This window comes from Anabrus simplex, chromosome 7 (genome assembly GCF_040414725.1).
Source record: "Anabrus simplex isolate iqAnaSimp1 chromosome 7, ASM4041472v1, whole genome shotgun sequence".
Taxonomy (NCBI): Eukaryota; Metazoa; Arthropoda; class Insecta; order Orthoptera; family Tettigoniidae; genus Anabrus; species Anabrus simplex.
In genome coordinates this window covers 152501075-152517115 of record NC_090271.1, presented here as the reverse complement: position 1 = coordinate 152517115, position 16041 = coordinate 152501075, and the positions used below count along the sequence as shown (strand labels likewise).

At 40.7% G+C, this 16041-nt stretch overlaps 1 protein-coding gene across 1 annotated transcript in view; it reads right to left on the bottom strand.

The window, feature by feature from the left end:
* Positions 1 to 15818, bottom strand: part of LOC136877746 (cysteine-rich motor neuron 1 protein) — a 104757-nt gene extending 88939 nt beyond the window's left edge. Inside the window, exons 1-2 of the mRNA XM_068228731.1 lie at positions 15749 to 15818; positions 1798 to 2028 (exon numbers count right to left, since the gene is read on the bottom strand). Coding sequence (XP_068084832.1) covers positions 1798 to 2028; positions 15749 to 15818 — 301 coding nt within the window. The remainder of the gene's footprint in view (positions 1 to 1797; positions 2029 to 15748) is intronic.
* Positions 15819 to 16041: the final 223 nt, after the last annotated feature.

The following is a 16041-nucleotide window of genomic DNA, read 5'->3' as shown; positions in this document are numbered from 1 at the left end:
TACAAGCAGAAGTCTTGATTCTAAACTTTAATTTCCTGACAAGGAATCAAACCCATGTCCCTCAGAGTAGAAAATGCACCTCTTTACCTCGGCTAGGCACCCCCCGTAAGTAAAGTTATCTTGTGATGTATTAGCTCTATTTCACCGTTTTTCCTGGTAATTATCAATGACTTTTCCCTGAATTTTGAAACTATTTGAACACATTTATTGAATTCTTTTCATTAGGAGAGAATATCTCTATCCCCCTGTGGATGGGTGCTGTAGAATAACACACACGGTATCTCCTGCCTGTCGTAAGAGGTGACTAAAAGGGGCCGCAAGGGCTCTGTACTTTGGAACGTGGGTTGGCGACCACAGAGCCCTTAGTTGAGTCCTGGCATTGCTTCCACTTACTTGTGCCAGGCTCCTCAATTTCATCAATCCAACCTCCCTTGGTCAACTCTTGTTCTTTTCCGAGCCCGACGGTATTAGAGCATTCGAGGCCTAGGGAGTCGTTCATTTTCACGCCCTTGGTGGCCCTTGTCTTTCTCTGGCCGACACCTTCATTTTTCGAAGTGTCGGATCCCTTCCATTTTTCCTCTCTGATTATATAGAGGATGGTTGCCTAGATGTACTTCCTCTTAAAACAATAATCAGCACCACTACCAGAATATCTCTACGGCATACGGCAGCTCCTGCCAGACAAAAACATGAATGGCTGGCAAGAAAAGAAACATTAAAAATTTATATCTTGGGGTCGACACATGAAGCAAATTAAGCCCAGTTTTATGACCGAATGTCCTCTCTGACTCCAACCCTATGTGGAGGGTTGATTTTACTACCTATTTGTGTTTAGCGGATGGTTGGTAGAGTGATGCGTTGTAACCTTTTCTTTTCGTTACATTGCACCGACACAAATAGGTCTTGAGAAGACGATGGGATAGGAAAGGGCTAGGGCTGGGAAGGAAGCGACCATGGCCTTAATTAAGGTACAGCCCCAGCATGTGGCTGGTGTGAAAATGGGAAACCATCGAAAACCATCTTCAGGACTGGCAACACTGGGATTCGAACCCAATGCAAGCTGACGGTTACGTGACTCAAACCACACAGCCATTTGTATCTAGATTAAGAGATGTGTATTAAGAAGAACTCAAACACCCAGAGGAATTAACTATTCGCAGTTAAAATCCCCGGTCCAACCGGGAATGGAACTCAGGGCCACTACGGTGTCCATTCAGCCAATGACCCGGACATAAAACGTCCTAGCAATATACGCCATTAAAGGAGACAACTAATATCGAAAGAACAGTGCAAAATAACTGTTGCTTAACCTACACAGAATGTGTGTACATTCTTTCGAAGTCGAATTAACGCTCCTTTCCTCATAAAAGCTTACGTGAAGCAGAAAAATGTGATTGTGATTCGAATTCCAGCCAGTGCACATGAAATTTATGAAATTAAGTGACACGTTTCCGTAGTTCGAAATCCTCGTCAAATAAGATCCAGAACGGTGATCGATAATCACTCAAAACTAAAACCTTCCTTCCTTTCTTAATATGTACGGTACCGCAGTTCATTTTTCGTTGTTTTATTTACAGTTACCGTTCATAATGTATGATAACGAACTGAAGTTATTCCTAAAAATTGCCACGAATTCTGGCCAGACAATGTGGGAATCAGTTCTGGTTTCGTTCAAGCCGCGAGTAATTCTCTTCTACTGTTGTGCGCTGCGGGTTGCATTTCCTCCCGAGTTCCCTGTTCTTATAAAATGCATTTTAACAGAGATTTTCGAATCTTCCTTGACAGTACAGTACTCACCTTTGGGCGATACACACTCGTAAATATCACAACAATCTCCAGGTTTGTTGCTTCCTTTCTGTTTGAGAACACGATGAGTTCCATGTCGACATATGGGCTGCACACAGCGCGAAAGTTTGCATATGCACGGACTTCCAGGAGTCGCGAGGTCAGGGGTAGAGTCTGGAGGACACGGGGGTTCATCTTCATCCAAATCGTCACAAGCACCCATAGTACAATTCAGACCAGCATCTGTAATTGGAGAAAAGAAAAACAATGTTAATTCATTAAAGTTTAGTACAATTAGCCAACAATGAATTTTTTTTTTTTTTGCTAGGGGCTTTACGTCGCACCAACACAGATAGGTCTTATGGCGACGATGGGATAGGAAAGGCCTAGGAGTTGGAAGGAAGCGGCCGTGGCCTTAATTAAGGTACAGCCCCAGCATTTGCCTGGGAAACCACGGAAAACCATCTTCAGACTATGCAAATTATAAAGTAACTTATACGCCATAACACTACAGTATTATGAGATCATATAGAACCCGTATTCTGAAAATGTTTACACCTATACAATGACTGAATCAACCCACGATCAGCAATATTTTTTAAGACAAATTTATGTTTCAAATACTATAAGGAAACTGTACAAAATCGAAAGCAGACCGAAACGGCAGATTTGAGCAAAATTCACGCTACAGCAAAAATCACTGTCGCATACAATATCAGTCATTTTCCAGGGAGGCAGAGGCAGACAAACGGAAAGGGCTGTAAAGGGTGTAGTGTAACAGAGCAATGTCGTTAAGTAAGTCTACTTTTAAATGTGAGTTTTGATGTCTATTATAATCAGTAATTATAATAATTAACCCTGACGTCACTATATTTATATTGGCAAATTATGTTACTGAAGCTCTTTCTACGTTGAATACAGCTGCCATATGCAACCAATTCCCGGGAGAAGTAATGGCTACTTTCAAGCAAATTTAACATTGACATACCGAGTTTCCATTTCATGTATGTGGTCCCCTTGAAGTAATTGTAGCGGTGGTTTCAAGGCGAAGTACAACTAGATTAATATTCCGTCTCAAAGCATATGTAGGCTGATAATCACGTTGTTTTACTCCTTAAACAAGCATGTTGGTTGCATATTTAGAGTTTATAATTCAACATGTTCACTGTAATATCATAAGCTCTACAAAACCCGCTTACAAAATACTGCATTCATCTGACTGCAAACTACACAGTCCTGCCTTCTACACCCACTTCCCATAATTTTCATGGCAGAGAATATTTTTCGACTAACTTCTATGTTGTGGTGAAGGACAAAAATAATAAGAGACCATTTCTAGTTTCACAGTTCATGAAGTCTATAAACGAATGATAAAGAGATCATTCTTTAATAATCACAACGCAATGATTTAAGCCCTTAGAGAAAGGAGAAAAGGTTTAAATTCTCCTGCTCATCGTGCGGCTCGAACCCACCACCCTGAGACAAAGAGTCTCATGCTCTACCGACTGAGCTAGTTGGGCGACATGTCTTATTGAGAAATGTACACATGTTATTAGTGAGAACCATACTGCAACGAATCATTTTAAAAATATTATTAAATAATAATATCTGGAAGATTAAACTTACTGTACAATGTTACACAATAGCCGCCATAGCGCGTTGTATGCATTTTCCGAACGGTTCACGAGGATCGTTTATATCATGAAGTTACTACAATAGCCACTAGATGGCGGACACGTGCAGCGCTGTGGAGAAGCCTACATAAATTTTATTAACTTGTGGACATTCTCGTCTTCCTCAAACAGAAGCCGTACCTTACGTCAGTTTGTTTCACGTCAAGGCAGGGCACAATTTAACGGCTTCATGTCAACAGTCCTGCACGAATGTACAAAGTCTGGACTAACGTGTGTATATGTAATTACTGTACCTCGGGCTAAAATTCGAAAGGATCTTCCGTGGCCAACATGTTACGAAAAGCACTAATACGTAATTCGCCTGGAGTTGAAGTGAGAAACCATGGATAATCAAGTGTATCTGTATAGGATGGCAATTTAATCCCCTTCTCTTCCCAATTAGGTACCATGACGATAAAACCAGCAGATGTAAAATTTTCTACAAACGCGCGGGAGTACAACTGGCGATTATTATTATTATTATTATTATTATTATTATTATTATTATTATTATTATTATTGTTGTTATTATTATTAGACGTATTTCGAAAATAACCTTTTCTTTCTTTCTTTCTTTCTTTCTTTCTTTCTTTCTTAATCCGTTTACTCTCCAGGGTTCGTTTTCCCCTCGGAAAGGATCCCCCCTCTACCGCCTCAAGGGCAGTGTCCTGGAGCGTGAGACACTGGGTCGGGAGATACAGCTGGGGAAGAGGACCAGTATTTCGCCCAAGCGGCCTCACCTACTATGCTGAAAAGGATCAGAAGGGATAGACAAGGAAGAGGGAAGGAAGTGGCCGTAGCCTTAAGTCAGGTATCATCCCGGCATTTGCCTGGAGGAGAAGTGGGAAACCATGAGGTGGGAATCGAACCCATCTACTCAGTTGACCTCCCGAGGCTGAATGGATCCCGTTCCAGCCCTCGTACCACTTTTGTTTGTGACAGAACCGGGAATCGAACCCGGGCCTCCGGGGGTGGCAGCTCATTACTACACACAGAGGCGGACGAGAATAACCGAAGTTCCTTTATACACGGCTCGTACTGGTGGAAGATCCGCGCAGAGTCAGTAGCCTAACATACTGGTCAATTTTCCAAGTGAAAATACAACCGACTGACATAAGTCAAGCTGCACACAACTTACTTGTGACACAACAACCGAAACTACGTGGGTGTAGTGCGAGCAGTAGGCATGTACAGTAAGTGAGGTCACTGGCCGCTAACAAATCATTCTAAGGTGGCAGGTGTAGCGATTTAAGAGGCCCGAGGTGAGATCGTGCGAAAGAACGTTGGCGCCACAGCAGTAACGGGTTCTGGCGCCATTCTTTTCCTCTAATAATAAACTATCTTACAGTCAGCATTTTTTATCCTTGTTCTGTTGATGTGTGGAAATAAGAAAGAGCTAACTGCAAGTTTGGCACATTGTAATTTAAACCGGAAAGTGAGAGCTATAATTGGAGCTCACATCGTTCTATGCATAAAAGGGATCACCACGAAAACGGAAATTATGGAAACGATAATGATACTGTAACCTGCGTTTGGTCGTTCTAATATACCAGCATTTCTCGTGAAGATTTTGTAATTAAAGGGTTTCAAAGTCACCACGATCGCGATAAAAGATTAATTCAAGCTATTGGCTTAAATTACTTCTTTACTACGGTGACTGTTCGAAAGATGCTAAAAGCAGTGCTAAGTCAATAACGCAACAAACAGCAGGACAGTAGACATTCCTAAACACGGCAATTTTAACTTACTAACCTTTAATTACGTTCTCAGCGGAGTGGCTGTGCAGGAACAAGACTACGTTGAAGGTTAGGTCAAGTTTCGTCTACCTTGTAGACATCATCAGCCATAAAAACTTTTGAGAAAAAGCTACAAGGACAAGGACAAAGTAACACATTAAAATAATTCGGATAACCGAATATGTCATTTAAAATGGTGAAGAATTCAGAACTGTTTTGAGCACAGCACTTAAGAATATCGTTGACATTAAAATTAAAATTGTCCACATGGGATGATACAGTAAAAACTTGCGTTAAAATTCTTCCTTTTTGTGTGATGTGTTAATATATAATATTCTGTTATGTCGTGAAGGCTTGATAATGAATTGCACAATGTTCATTCCAATAGGATAATAACGATGTATAAGAAATACAGCGAGCATATGTTAAAGCCGTCTTATTGGTGTAGTATTGGCATTTCCTGTTGAGAAGTTAGGTGGAAAATTTGAACGTGATGACGTGATAATTAAAAATCATGTAAATATTTAGTTAATAAAGAATCTTAGTATTGTAAAGGTGGAACATTTGACCTAACCTTCAACGTATACTCACGACAATACGGGCTTTATAATGAAGTTTATTTTATGTAAGGAACAAGACTAGTCAAGAGTTAAATTAAAACACTGTAGTTTTACTCGAAATAAACTTTCGGTATATTTGGTAGCTTTAAGCAGAAAAGAGCCCCTGGCCTGGACATTATTCGTAACCTTTGGTGAATATAAGCGGTTTGTGTTTTCTAAACTACTTAATCGCCCTCCTCAAAAGGTAGAATGTTTTTGTAAGATGTGTATAGGTACGAAGCAATAGAAGTGTTTGGTAGGAGTGCTAGAATAGCCTACATCGACGGTATCCTCTGCCTGTCGTAAAAGGCGACTCAATTTGGTTAACGAGAGATGGCAATCACGAGGCACCCAGCTGAGCCTGGCATTGCTCCCACTTAACTGCGCACGGCTCCTCATTTTCAATGTTCCTAACTGAACTCCATAGGCGAACCCTTGATCTTTCCGACCCCGACGGTATAAGGTTTGCGAGGTCTAAGGCATCGCATTTTCACGCCCTTCGAGGCACTTCTCTTTCTTTTACCGATACCCTCAGTTTTTGAAGGGTCGAACCTCTTCTACTTTTCCAGGGCCGATGACCTACATGTTAGGACTCTTTAAACAACAAGCAAACATCTATTTTTCCTCAGATTATTGTTAAGAAACGATGGCTCGGCTCCTTGGCTGAATGGTCAGCGTAGTGGCTTTCGGTTCAGAGGGCCCCGGGTTCGATTCCTCGCCGGGTTGGGGATTTTAACTGTCCATGGTCATTTCCTCTGGCTTGAGGGGCGGATTGCTGTGTTCTATTAATGCACATATACATACTATATATGACCACCACACTATCAACCACCGCAGAAACACGCAATAGTATATATGACCACCAATCAATAGAGAGTACATCTCTCCACACGGATTTGGCGTCTGGAAGGGCATACAGCTGTAAAACTGAGCCAAATCCACGCGAAGTGCCGATCCCAATAAATTGGGGAAAAGGCCAAAAAGAAGAATTAGTACTAGGAGGGTTGCCCAGTTGTACTTCCTCTTATAACAGTAATCACCACCACTAGAAGTGTGCCATAATAACCAAGATTAGACCGTTCTATTTGTTTTACGTCGCACCAACTTGGAAACGTCTTACGGCGACAATCAGATACAACAGGGCTAGGACTGGGAAACATTTGTCTGGTGTGCGAATAGGAACCCACGGAAAACCATCCTCAGGGCTGTCAACATCTCCACCATCTCCTGAATGCACGCTCACAACCACGAAATCGAAACTGCTTAGCCAACTTACTTTGCACCAACATAACAGTTTCTTTCGTCGTCAACTTTAAATTTATAGTACTGTACTGAGTTCCCGTATAAATCCAACTTTGGAACATCCGTTGTTTAAACCATCACTGTCCAAGGTAGCACAATTCTTGAAGTACTCATCGAGTAGTTGGATTAGCAAGCTGCAACCTGGAAGGCCATGCGTTCAAAGCCGAACTCAAGACAGATCTATGCATATGAAATATGTTTCACATAGCCTTGTAAAGAAAACTGAAGAGCCACCTGATCCGAAAATGAACCGACTCTTTTGTGGAGTAGAACTTTTTTCTGACTGTGCTTTATTATTTCACATGACAAACAGATATCTTCATTTAGCATTTTTCACAATGAAATTATATATATACGTACAGCTTACAATAGACAGCACAAGATTATTATTATTATTATTATTATTATTATTATTATTATTATTATTATTATTATTATTATTATTCTCGAACTGTACGGCCAAATGTAAGTCACTTTTGGTAAGAAAAGAATTTCGTACAGAAGTCTCGGCCGGAACAGGTGAGTGGGTTGGTGTTGGTGTTGGTCCGGGCGGTAGAAAAACACCCACGGTATCCTCTGCCCGTCGTAAAACGCGACTAAAAGGGTCCGAAGGGCTCTTAACTTCGGAGTGTGGGTTGGCAACCACGGGACCATTACCTGAGTCCTGGCATTGCTTCCACTTACTTGTGCCGGGCTACTCACTTTCGTCTATCCTATTCGATCTCCTTTGGTCAACTCTTGTTCTTTTCCGACTCCGACGGTATTAGATGTCGAGGCCTAGGGCGTCTTTCATTTTCACACGCTTCGTGGCCTTTGTCTTTCTTCGGCCGATATCTTCATTTTTAGAAGTGTCGGATCTCTTCCTTTTTTCTTTGATAAGTGTTAATAGACGATGGTTGGCCAGTTGTACTTCCCCTTAAAACAATAACCATCACCACCCCCACCACTGTCCAAATCTTGACTCTTGACTCACTGCTCAAGTACAACGCAGTCAAGTTCGATTCACAGGTAGTTTAGTACACCAGTAACTTTCATCTTCCACCCAAAGGTTCAAAAGGCTACGACAAGAGGGACGATCACGGGGATGGAGCTGAGTCTGACATTTCTTTCTCTTGTTTATGCCAAACGCGTTCTCTCATCTTTCCTATCTGTTCTCCTTCGGTTGACATTTGTTTCTTTCAGAACCCGACGGTGTTAAATTTGCGAGATCTACGAAGTCTTTCAATTCTAGTATTTAATGAGTCTATTTTCTGTACCCAATGTCCTCATGTTTAAAGAAGTCGTAACTCTTCAATGTTGTTAAACAGAGCTAATAAAATGTCGCTGGACGGAGTTCTGATACCAGGATTTCCATCTCAATTTTTCGTGCATGCGTGTATCAAATGGTAGGCCTACGCTGTGTGAATATTTGAACACACTGTAAATACATATTTGAGAATACATTTTATTGTTTTGAACAATATGATTACAATTATCGTAAGGGAATATAAACTATTTTTAAAATGAAATTAAGTATTACTACAAGCGCCCATTTAATACAACCATACTGGAGTAGTAGCCCCAGGGCACTTCAAAGAGTTCCCACTAAATACCATTAAACTGGTCCATTATTTCAATTATTTCACCTTCCAAAAGAACTGTGTCCGCCATTACAAGCTGCGTAACTGTTGTTATTCTTTTCTCTTCCAATCTAAACGATTCTGTTTGTAACGCTAGGAGAAAAAACGAGGAAAAAGAAAAGGCGAACAAAGCAATTTGCATGGAGAAAGCCAGGCAGTCGAAAATTAATTCAGGATCGAGATAGTTTAATGAGAGAGGTTTCGTCTGCATAAAAAAAAAAAAAAAAAAACGCGACATTTTCCGCTCCATCTGGCCGCTTTGTACGTCAGCACTGCAACACAATCTGTCCACTCTCTCCCATCCCTAAACCCTCTCTCTCAAGCGACAAAATAATTGGGTTCGTAAATGCAGTGTACGTGAATACCTGAGAGGGCGATCTTTTCAGCAAACAGCTTTTAAAAACTAATAACGTAGCAATATGATGACTTGGCTAGTTACATATTGGCCTCCCTGGTGAAAGAGATGACTAGAGATACTGATCCATATTTCTTAGCTCTTTTAATATTTCAAAATCAATTTCTAAAAATAATTTTTGCACCTTCTCCACCATGAAAACGAGCATATTAAATTCTATCGTTCTTCCAAGACTATAACATTACACTGGAGAGAATGAAAATGCTACAGGAATAATATAAACGCTCTCTAATGGATGAAAATATTTACTTCCCAGAATGAGCGTTATTGCTATATTGTGGAACGTCCAATGGCAAACATTTTGTTGCTTCAATTAGGCTTAATGTTCAACGTAGTCTCTTTCTGTCCAGAGGGCTCCGGGTTCGATTCCTGACCGGGTCTAGGATTTTAATCTTAAATGGTTAATACCCTTCGCTCGGGGGCTGGATGTTTGTGTTGTCACAACATCTCTGCAACGCATTTATCATACACAACACTATCCTCCACCACAATAATACACAATTTCCCAAACATGGCAGATGCCGCCCACCATCGTGGGAGGGTGTCTCAGAAGGGCTGCACCAGGCTAGCAATAACCATATGAATGTTATTATTATTATTTTTATTATTATTATTATTATTATTATTATTATTATTATTTGCTCTACTAAACCATTTATATTCATTTATTGCTTATGAGCCTCAGAGACCCCACGTGAAAAAAACTATTTTCAGACATTTTCTTGAAAATGTTCCATTAGAAGAGAATTTTAAATTATAACCAGCCAGTGACCGGGTCAGGAATGGAATGAATGAATGAATGAATGAATGAAGCCCCATCATACGAGGATAGGTTCTTTTAAGTGCCAACGTATTTGAGCACTTTCAAATATCACCGGACTGAGCCAGGATCGAACCTGCCAAATCTAAATCAGAAGGCCAGCGTCTCAACCGTCTGAGCCTCTCAGCCCGGCAAAAAAAAAAAAACACACACACACGCACACAGAGAGAGAGAGAGAGTATATTGAAGCAAGCTACAGTTCCCAAATTGTTGACTTTATTGTTAAACTATTTTTGTTTCATTTTGAACCAAACAGGATTAATTTTCAAAATTAATCTCACAGATGGAAAGCTTGGATTAGTATCTAATATGCACATTTTGACCACAGTCCTATGGAGTTTCTTCGTTCCCAGTTCCGATTTAACAGATTACTGATTAGTCTCTCCTTGCAAAGCGTAAAGCAATGAAAAAAAGATCCTACGTTAAATATCCACTGCAAAGTTTTCTTAGCCACACCATCGCTATACTGTTCGGCGACAAGCAGCCAAGAGCGCAACGCAGACAGACTCTGCACCATTCAGCAGATTCCTGACAACTCGGAGCAAAGGCCGCTCTCCCACGCTTCACTGTGCATTCCTCTCATTCCTGTCGTGTCAGCACCTCATCTACTTCTATGGACATCCGTCGAGTCTTGAACCCGAGTCCATGGGTGGGTGTTATTTATTACGCCTTCTAGAATTTGACTGAAGCGGCAAGATGCGCGAAGACTCAATGTCGCCACTGCTGCAATTTGCCACTGTATGAGCTGAGATGATATGTTTGTTGCTCTATAGTAGGATATACAGTTGTGTGATAACAGGTGTGAAATTTATGAGCGTGTTTGAACTTTTCTATCGTTTTCATGTTAGAACATGAGCAGTGCAGTGAAATCCTGTTGAAGAGGCCTTTTTCTGCAGGAACACCGGACGAAAAAGTGGAAATAAAACAGTAGCGTAGGCCTATCCAGAGTGAGTATTATAGTAATATTATTATCATTTATTAGATGGTTGCCTCCGCAGCGTAACGGTGAGCACTAATAGCTGCCATCCTCGCAGGCCTGGGTTCGATCCCCGGTACTGCCAAGAGATTTAAGAATGGCAGGAGAGCTGGAATGTTCTTAAAACGGCACGTGCAGCTCTATTGTGGGTGTCCCTGAAAAGAGCTTCACCACATTAGGATGACGACACGGGTTTATTATTTGTTAGATTTATATTATTTCTATCAACTTTTGTATATTTACTTTCTTTTTACCCTTGAGGTTTGTTATTTACAAATAGCGCAGCTCACAGCTGATTTATTACACAAGCCGCCACTGAATTTGTCTCTCTTTGACAAGTGTTTCATAGGGGTTTTATGAACAAGATAAACCCGTACCGTACGAAGTACATGACACCAAAAGCAGCTTTGAAATTCTATGATTTTTAAAATCTACTTCGTCCAGCAACTCTTACAGATGACCTTCCCAACCCCGACTGCCTTACGACTGGATGAGGACAGTCATTGTGCAGCCAGACTAAACAAGGCAGGGGAGATCCTCGAGGTTTCACCCTTCAGTGTCACATGGTCTATTGACCTTGAGCAACCTCATCTCTCGCCTACAACAGGAACTGTAATGGATCACAATGGGGTAAGTAAACCATCTCAAGTCACACCGCATTCTTCTCCAATGCAGTAAAATGAAGACTTTCGGTATGAACAGTATTAAAGGACAGTTCATGAAATGATCAGTAATCCATTTACTTTCAACAGAAGAAAGTAAAACGTTCAGTGTTGGCCAATACAAGGGAGAAAATCGACTTCAAGTCCATGTATAAGGCACTTAACTCTAATGCAGTCAAATTCTGATTATTCATGTGTGGGTTATTCGGTTTGCGGCTAATTCAAGCAACCTTAAAAATAAAAATGTATTTTAGTGCTTTTGAACTACGCTTTCTGTAAGTTGAGACGACAAGAAATCAAGCGTTTACGGAAAAATCTCCGACCTCTCCGGGAATCGAACCCGGGGCCTCCGGATAAGTAGCAGACTCGCTACTTCTAGACTGCGGGGCCGGCATTATTACATGCTGCTATAATAATAATAATAATAATAATAATAATAATAATAATAATAATAATAATAATAATAATAATAATAATATATTATATAATAATATTATTATAAATAATATATTATTATTATTATTATTATTATTATTATTATTATTATTATTATTATTATTATACTGAAGAGGTATCTTCAGTGACGCCTATCCCGTCTATGACAGCTGATGGCGGAGCTGTTGAAGATCAAACCAGCCTTTAGGCTGAATATTCAACATTACTCTTACAGCAGTAATAGAAAGCAAATCACGTTCTCTTTAGTGCATGAAACCGAACCAGGTGCCCATTATTCATACAGTGTCAATCTCCACTCACTGCAGTCTTACAACTGCCTTGGGGAGAGGACTGACCTTTGGGCTCGGGGCACGGAGAGCTAAGGGCACAGGCTCATGGCAAACCGAGAGCGAAAGCCACGAGTGGCCGTTTTCGACAACGGTGGGCTGTGTAAAACCTGAATTCCAGCTTAGTTTACCATCGTTAATCAGTATGCATAGTCATGGCAGAAAAAGTAAGGAAACCGTTAAAAATAAAATAAAAACGGAAGGGGAGTCGACTGCTAAGCTGGGGTGGATTATGGAAATCGGAGAACAGAATGACTGCGATTTTAAGAAAATAAAAACTATGGGTTTTTGTGTGAAACAGAGATAGTAGCGGGGACCTTCTACACAGCAATTTTTTTATACCCACTATTGCTTTCCATATTGACAATAAATTTTTCAATGAACTGGATTATCCGTGGTTTTCGATACTTCGTGGAAGTTTTCTCTTCCTTAACCCGAGTAACTACGAGTTTATTGTTTGCCCTTTTTATAGTATGTACAGCAAATTTAAGAACAAACTGTGGTCTGTTTGTAACAACATAACAAATTAATGAGTCTACCTAATTATACGACTTATCCTAAAACTTGTAAATGTAATTAACAGGAAAAAAAAAACACTGTTATAAATGAACTCCACTGAGATTTAGCAGATATGAATGAAAACGGAGAAGAAACCTGCCGATAAACGAGTGTTATGAATTTTAAAACATTTGGGAGGAAAATATACCACCTTGTTTCATGACTCGATGAACTTGGCATGTAGAAAGAAAAGCTGATGTTTGGCCGAAGTCTTTCGGAATTGTTTTGTGCAGAAAAATCAACTACTTTTACCGTTTTGGGGGACATGGAGCTGCCAGAATTTTGCCCCGCCTGGAGTGTTTTTCGGACTGAGCTGGGATCGAACTCGCCATCCTGAGCTCGAAACGCTAGTGTTCTACCGTCCGAGCCCTACAAGCTGGCTTCTCTTTACAAAATTTGCAGAAGATTATCAAGTTTATGGTGAGAATCGAATTACCACCAGAAAAGTAGCATTTCCTGAGTAAAAATAAATTTAGTGAGTTTTATCTGAATGATGGCTGCAAATTGCATTGAAAAGGATCCTTTAGAACCTAACTTTTCCACTGAAATCCAAAGTACAAATGCATGTTCTGCAAGTCCCGACTGTAAGGCCATACACCCGACACCTTCTGTATTTATCAGCGCATCAAGTTTTAAATTACCTCAAAAATCACTGGTCAACGGCGGTCAGAAGACTCGTGAAGTCTGCTGAAAGTGAGTGGACCTCTTTGTGCCATGGTCAGGCTACATTTAGACTAATTTGGTTCATCTCAGAGGACACGTGAATCCTGGACTCTCCATTCCATCAGCAAAGAAGCCGCTCCCCTGCAGGAATTGGCAAGGTCAAGTTGAACGTTCCTATCTCGCATCTCAGTCGGCTCCACACACAAGGTCAGAGCCCGCATGTGGTTCAGATAAGAAGAGGAACTCCTTTTTATGAACCACCCAGGTCGCCTGGACCTGACCGTGCAACTGTTCATCACTTATCAACCGGAATGCTGAAATCACAGCGTGTCTCACTGTCCTCAAGGCAACTTGAACCGGGTATATGATCGTTAGAGCGTTGGTCATACTGTAGACGTGTAGAGTAATTTGATAAAAAATACGTCGATATATCGCTCCGTTGTCATTTTATCAGCTGCCGAAGTTAGCCTATCACACTTCGCGGGCGACTTCAGACGGGCTTTGTGACGCGGTGTAGCTAAATTTGCACGTGGCTTAGAGCCCTGCGTAGATATACAAAATAATATCCGCATCCGCTCATCATCCGCACCCGCATCCGCAAAACGGTTATCCGCGGATATTGCAAATATTTAACTACAGTATATTACACCCCAGATATTGAAACGTTTTTTGCTAGTAGCTTTACGCCGCACCCACACAGATAGGTCTTATGGCAACGATGGGACAAGAAAGGCCTAGGAATGGGAAGGAAGCGTCTGTGGCCTTAATTAAGGTACAGCCCCAGCATTTTCCTGGTGTGAAAATGGGAAACTACGGAAAACCATCTTCAGGGCTGCCGACAGTGGTGTTCGAATTCACTATCTCCCGGATGCGAGCTCACAGCTGCGCGCCCCTAATCGCACGGCCAACTCGCCCGGTAATCAGTTCTTTTAAACCGAAAAAACAGAGATAAGTTGAACATATCACTGTAGGATAACGCATTGAATCCCTCGCTCTATGACCAAATCATCGTAAATATGTTTAAACAAAATGTATAATTTGAAAGTATCTCGATGTAGCGACATTCTGTCCAAATTCTTTTCCGAACTCCGCAGATGACGCAGAATTCTTCAAGAACTAAGGTATTTAAGTCATGTGTATCTCTTGAGCTTTGCTGGAAAGGGCATACGCTTGGGAGTCTCCTGCTTGGAAATATCTAGCATACGCTAGTGCAGTATTCTCACGTTGATTCCGTAGTATACTACTATTACAAAAAGAGAAGTTTGTGAGTTGGTTTATTCGTGGAGGCTGTTCTCGGGAAAACACTCAAGCCGATTTGAGCAATTCTTTCGCCAGTAGAAAGTTGATTTCTTTCAAATTTGAGTGAATACGCTATATGAACTGTTTAAAAAAGATAGGCAAATGCTGGGGCTGTACCATAATTAAGGCCACGGCCGTTTCCTTCCAACTCCTAGGCCTTTCCTAACCCATCGTCGCCATAAGAACTATCTGTGTCGGTGCGACGTAAAGCAAATTGAAAATAAAAAAATAAAAGAGAGCCCATCAAGCCCACTAAAAAGTTTATGTGCATTTTCTTCACACCTCTAGTAGTTTCCAAAAAAAAAAAAAAATACCATTATGTGTTCTGACACATGCTTCATCCCGTAAAAATAATGAGTAAACTGTTAGTCATGTGTAAAAATAAACAAGGATGAAGGATTTCTAAGTAAATTTCCTACAAACATGTCCCAATACATTTTTACGTAACTCGAACTGTTTACCAGATAAATTGATTTTACTCGTTAAAGGAACAATTTGAGTATATGGCCCGAAGGGCTAGCGGTAGAGCAGGAAGGATTAGGGTGACATTTGTTATTGGAGACCATTAGTGGTACTACAAGTTCAGTAATTGTTATACTTTTTTCACTCCTTGCGAGAAACACTTTGTTAAGGTCAAGTCATGGGGGAGCAACGAAAGAAAACATGTAGCAAGCCAAAAAAATGTACGTCTGGGAAAATACCCTGTTAGAAGTACAAGTACTGTTCCCTGGCTGCGGTAACTGCCACTAATTGATGTAGAAGCTGAGAGAGAAAGAAAGAAAGAAAGAAAGAAAGAAAGAAAGAAAGAAAGAAAGAAAGAACGTAATAGAGAGGTTGATCAGAGGTAAATTATTATTACATCGTACACTATTGTTGCCAACAACGTTGAAATCCGACTTCCATTCTGATTTCAATGCAGGTGGAGCCATAACACCGGATAATTTCTAGTCACTTTAAGCTCTACAGAGTTCCTATGTAAACGACGGATACCGCACCTACTGTACAAGTGTAGAATAGAATTAAAGATTCCATCATATAGCAAATCACGACTGTGGTGCCAAATTATGTAATTACTGCCCAGGATTTTTTAAATCTGGAATTTAACTGAAGACAGTAGGTGAAGAACGCTATTAAGTGCAGTGCACAGTGACG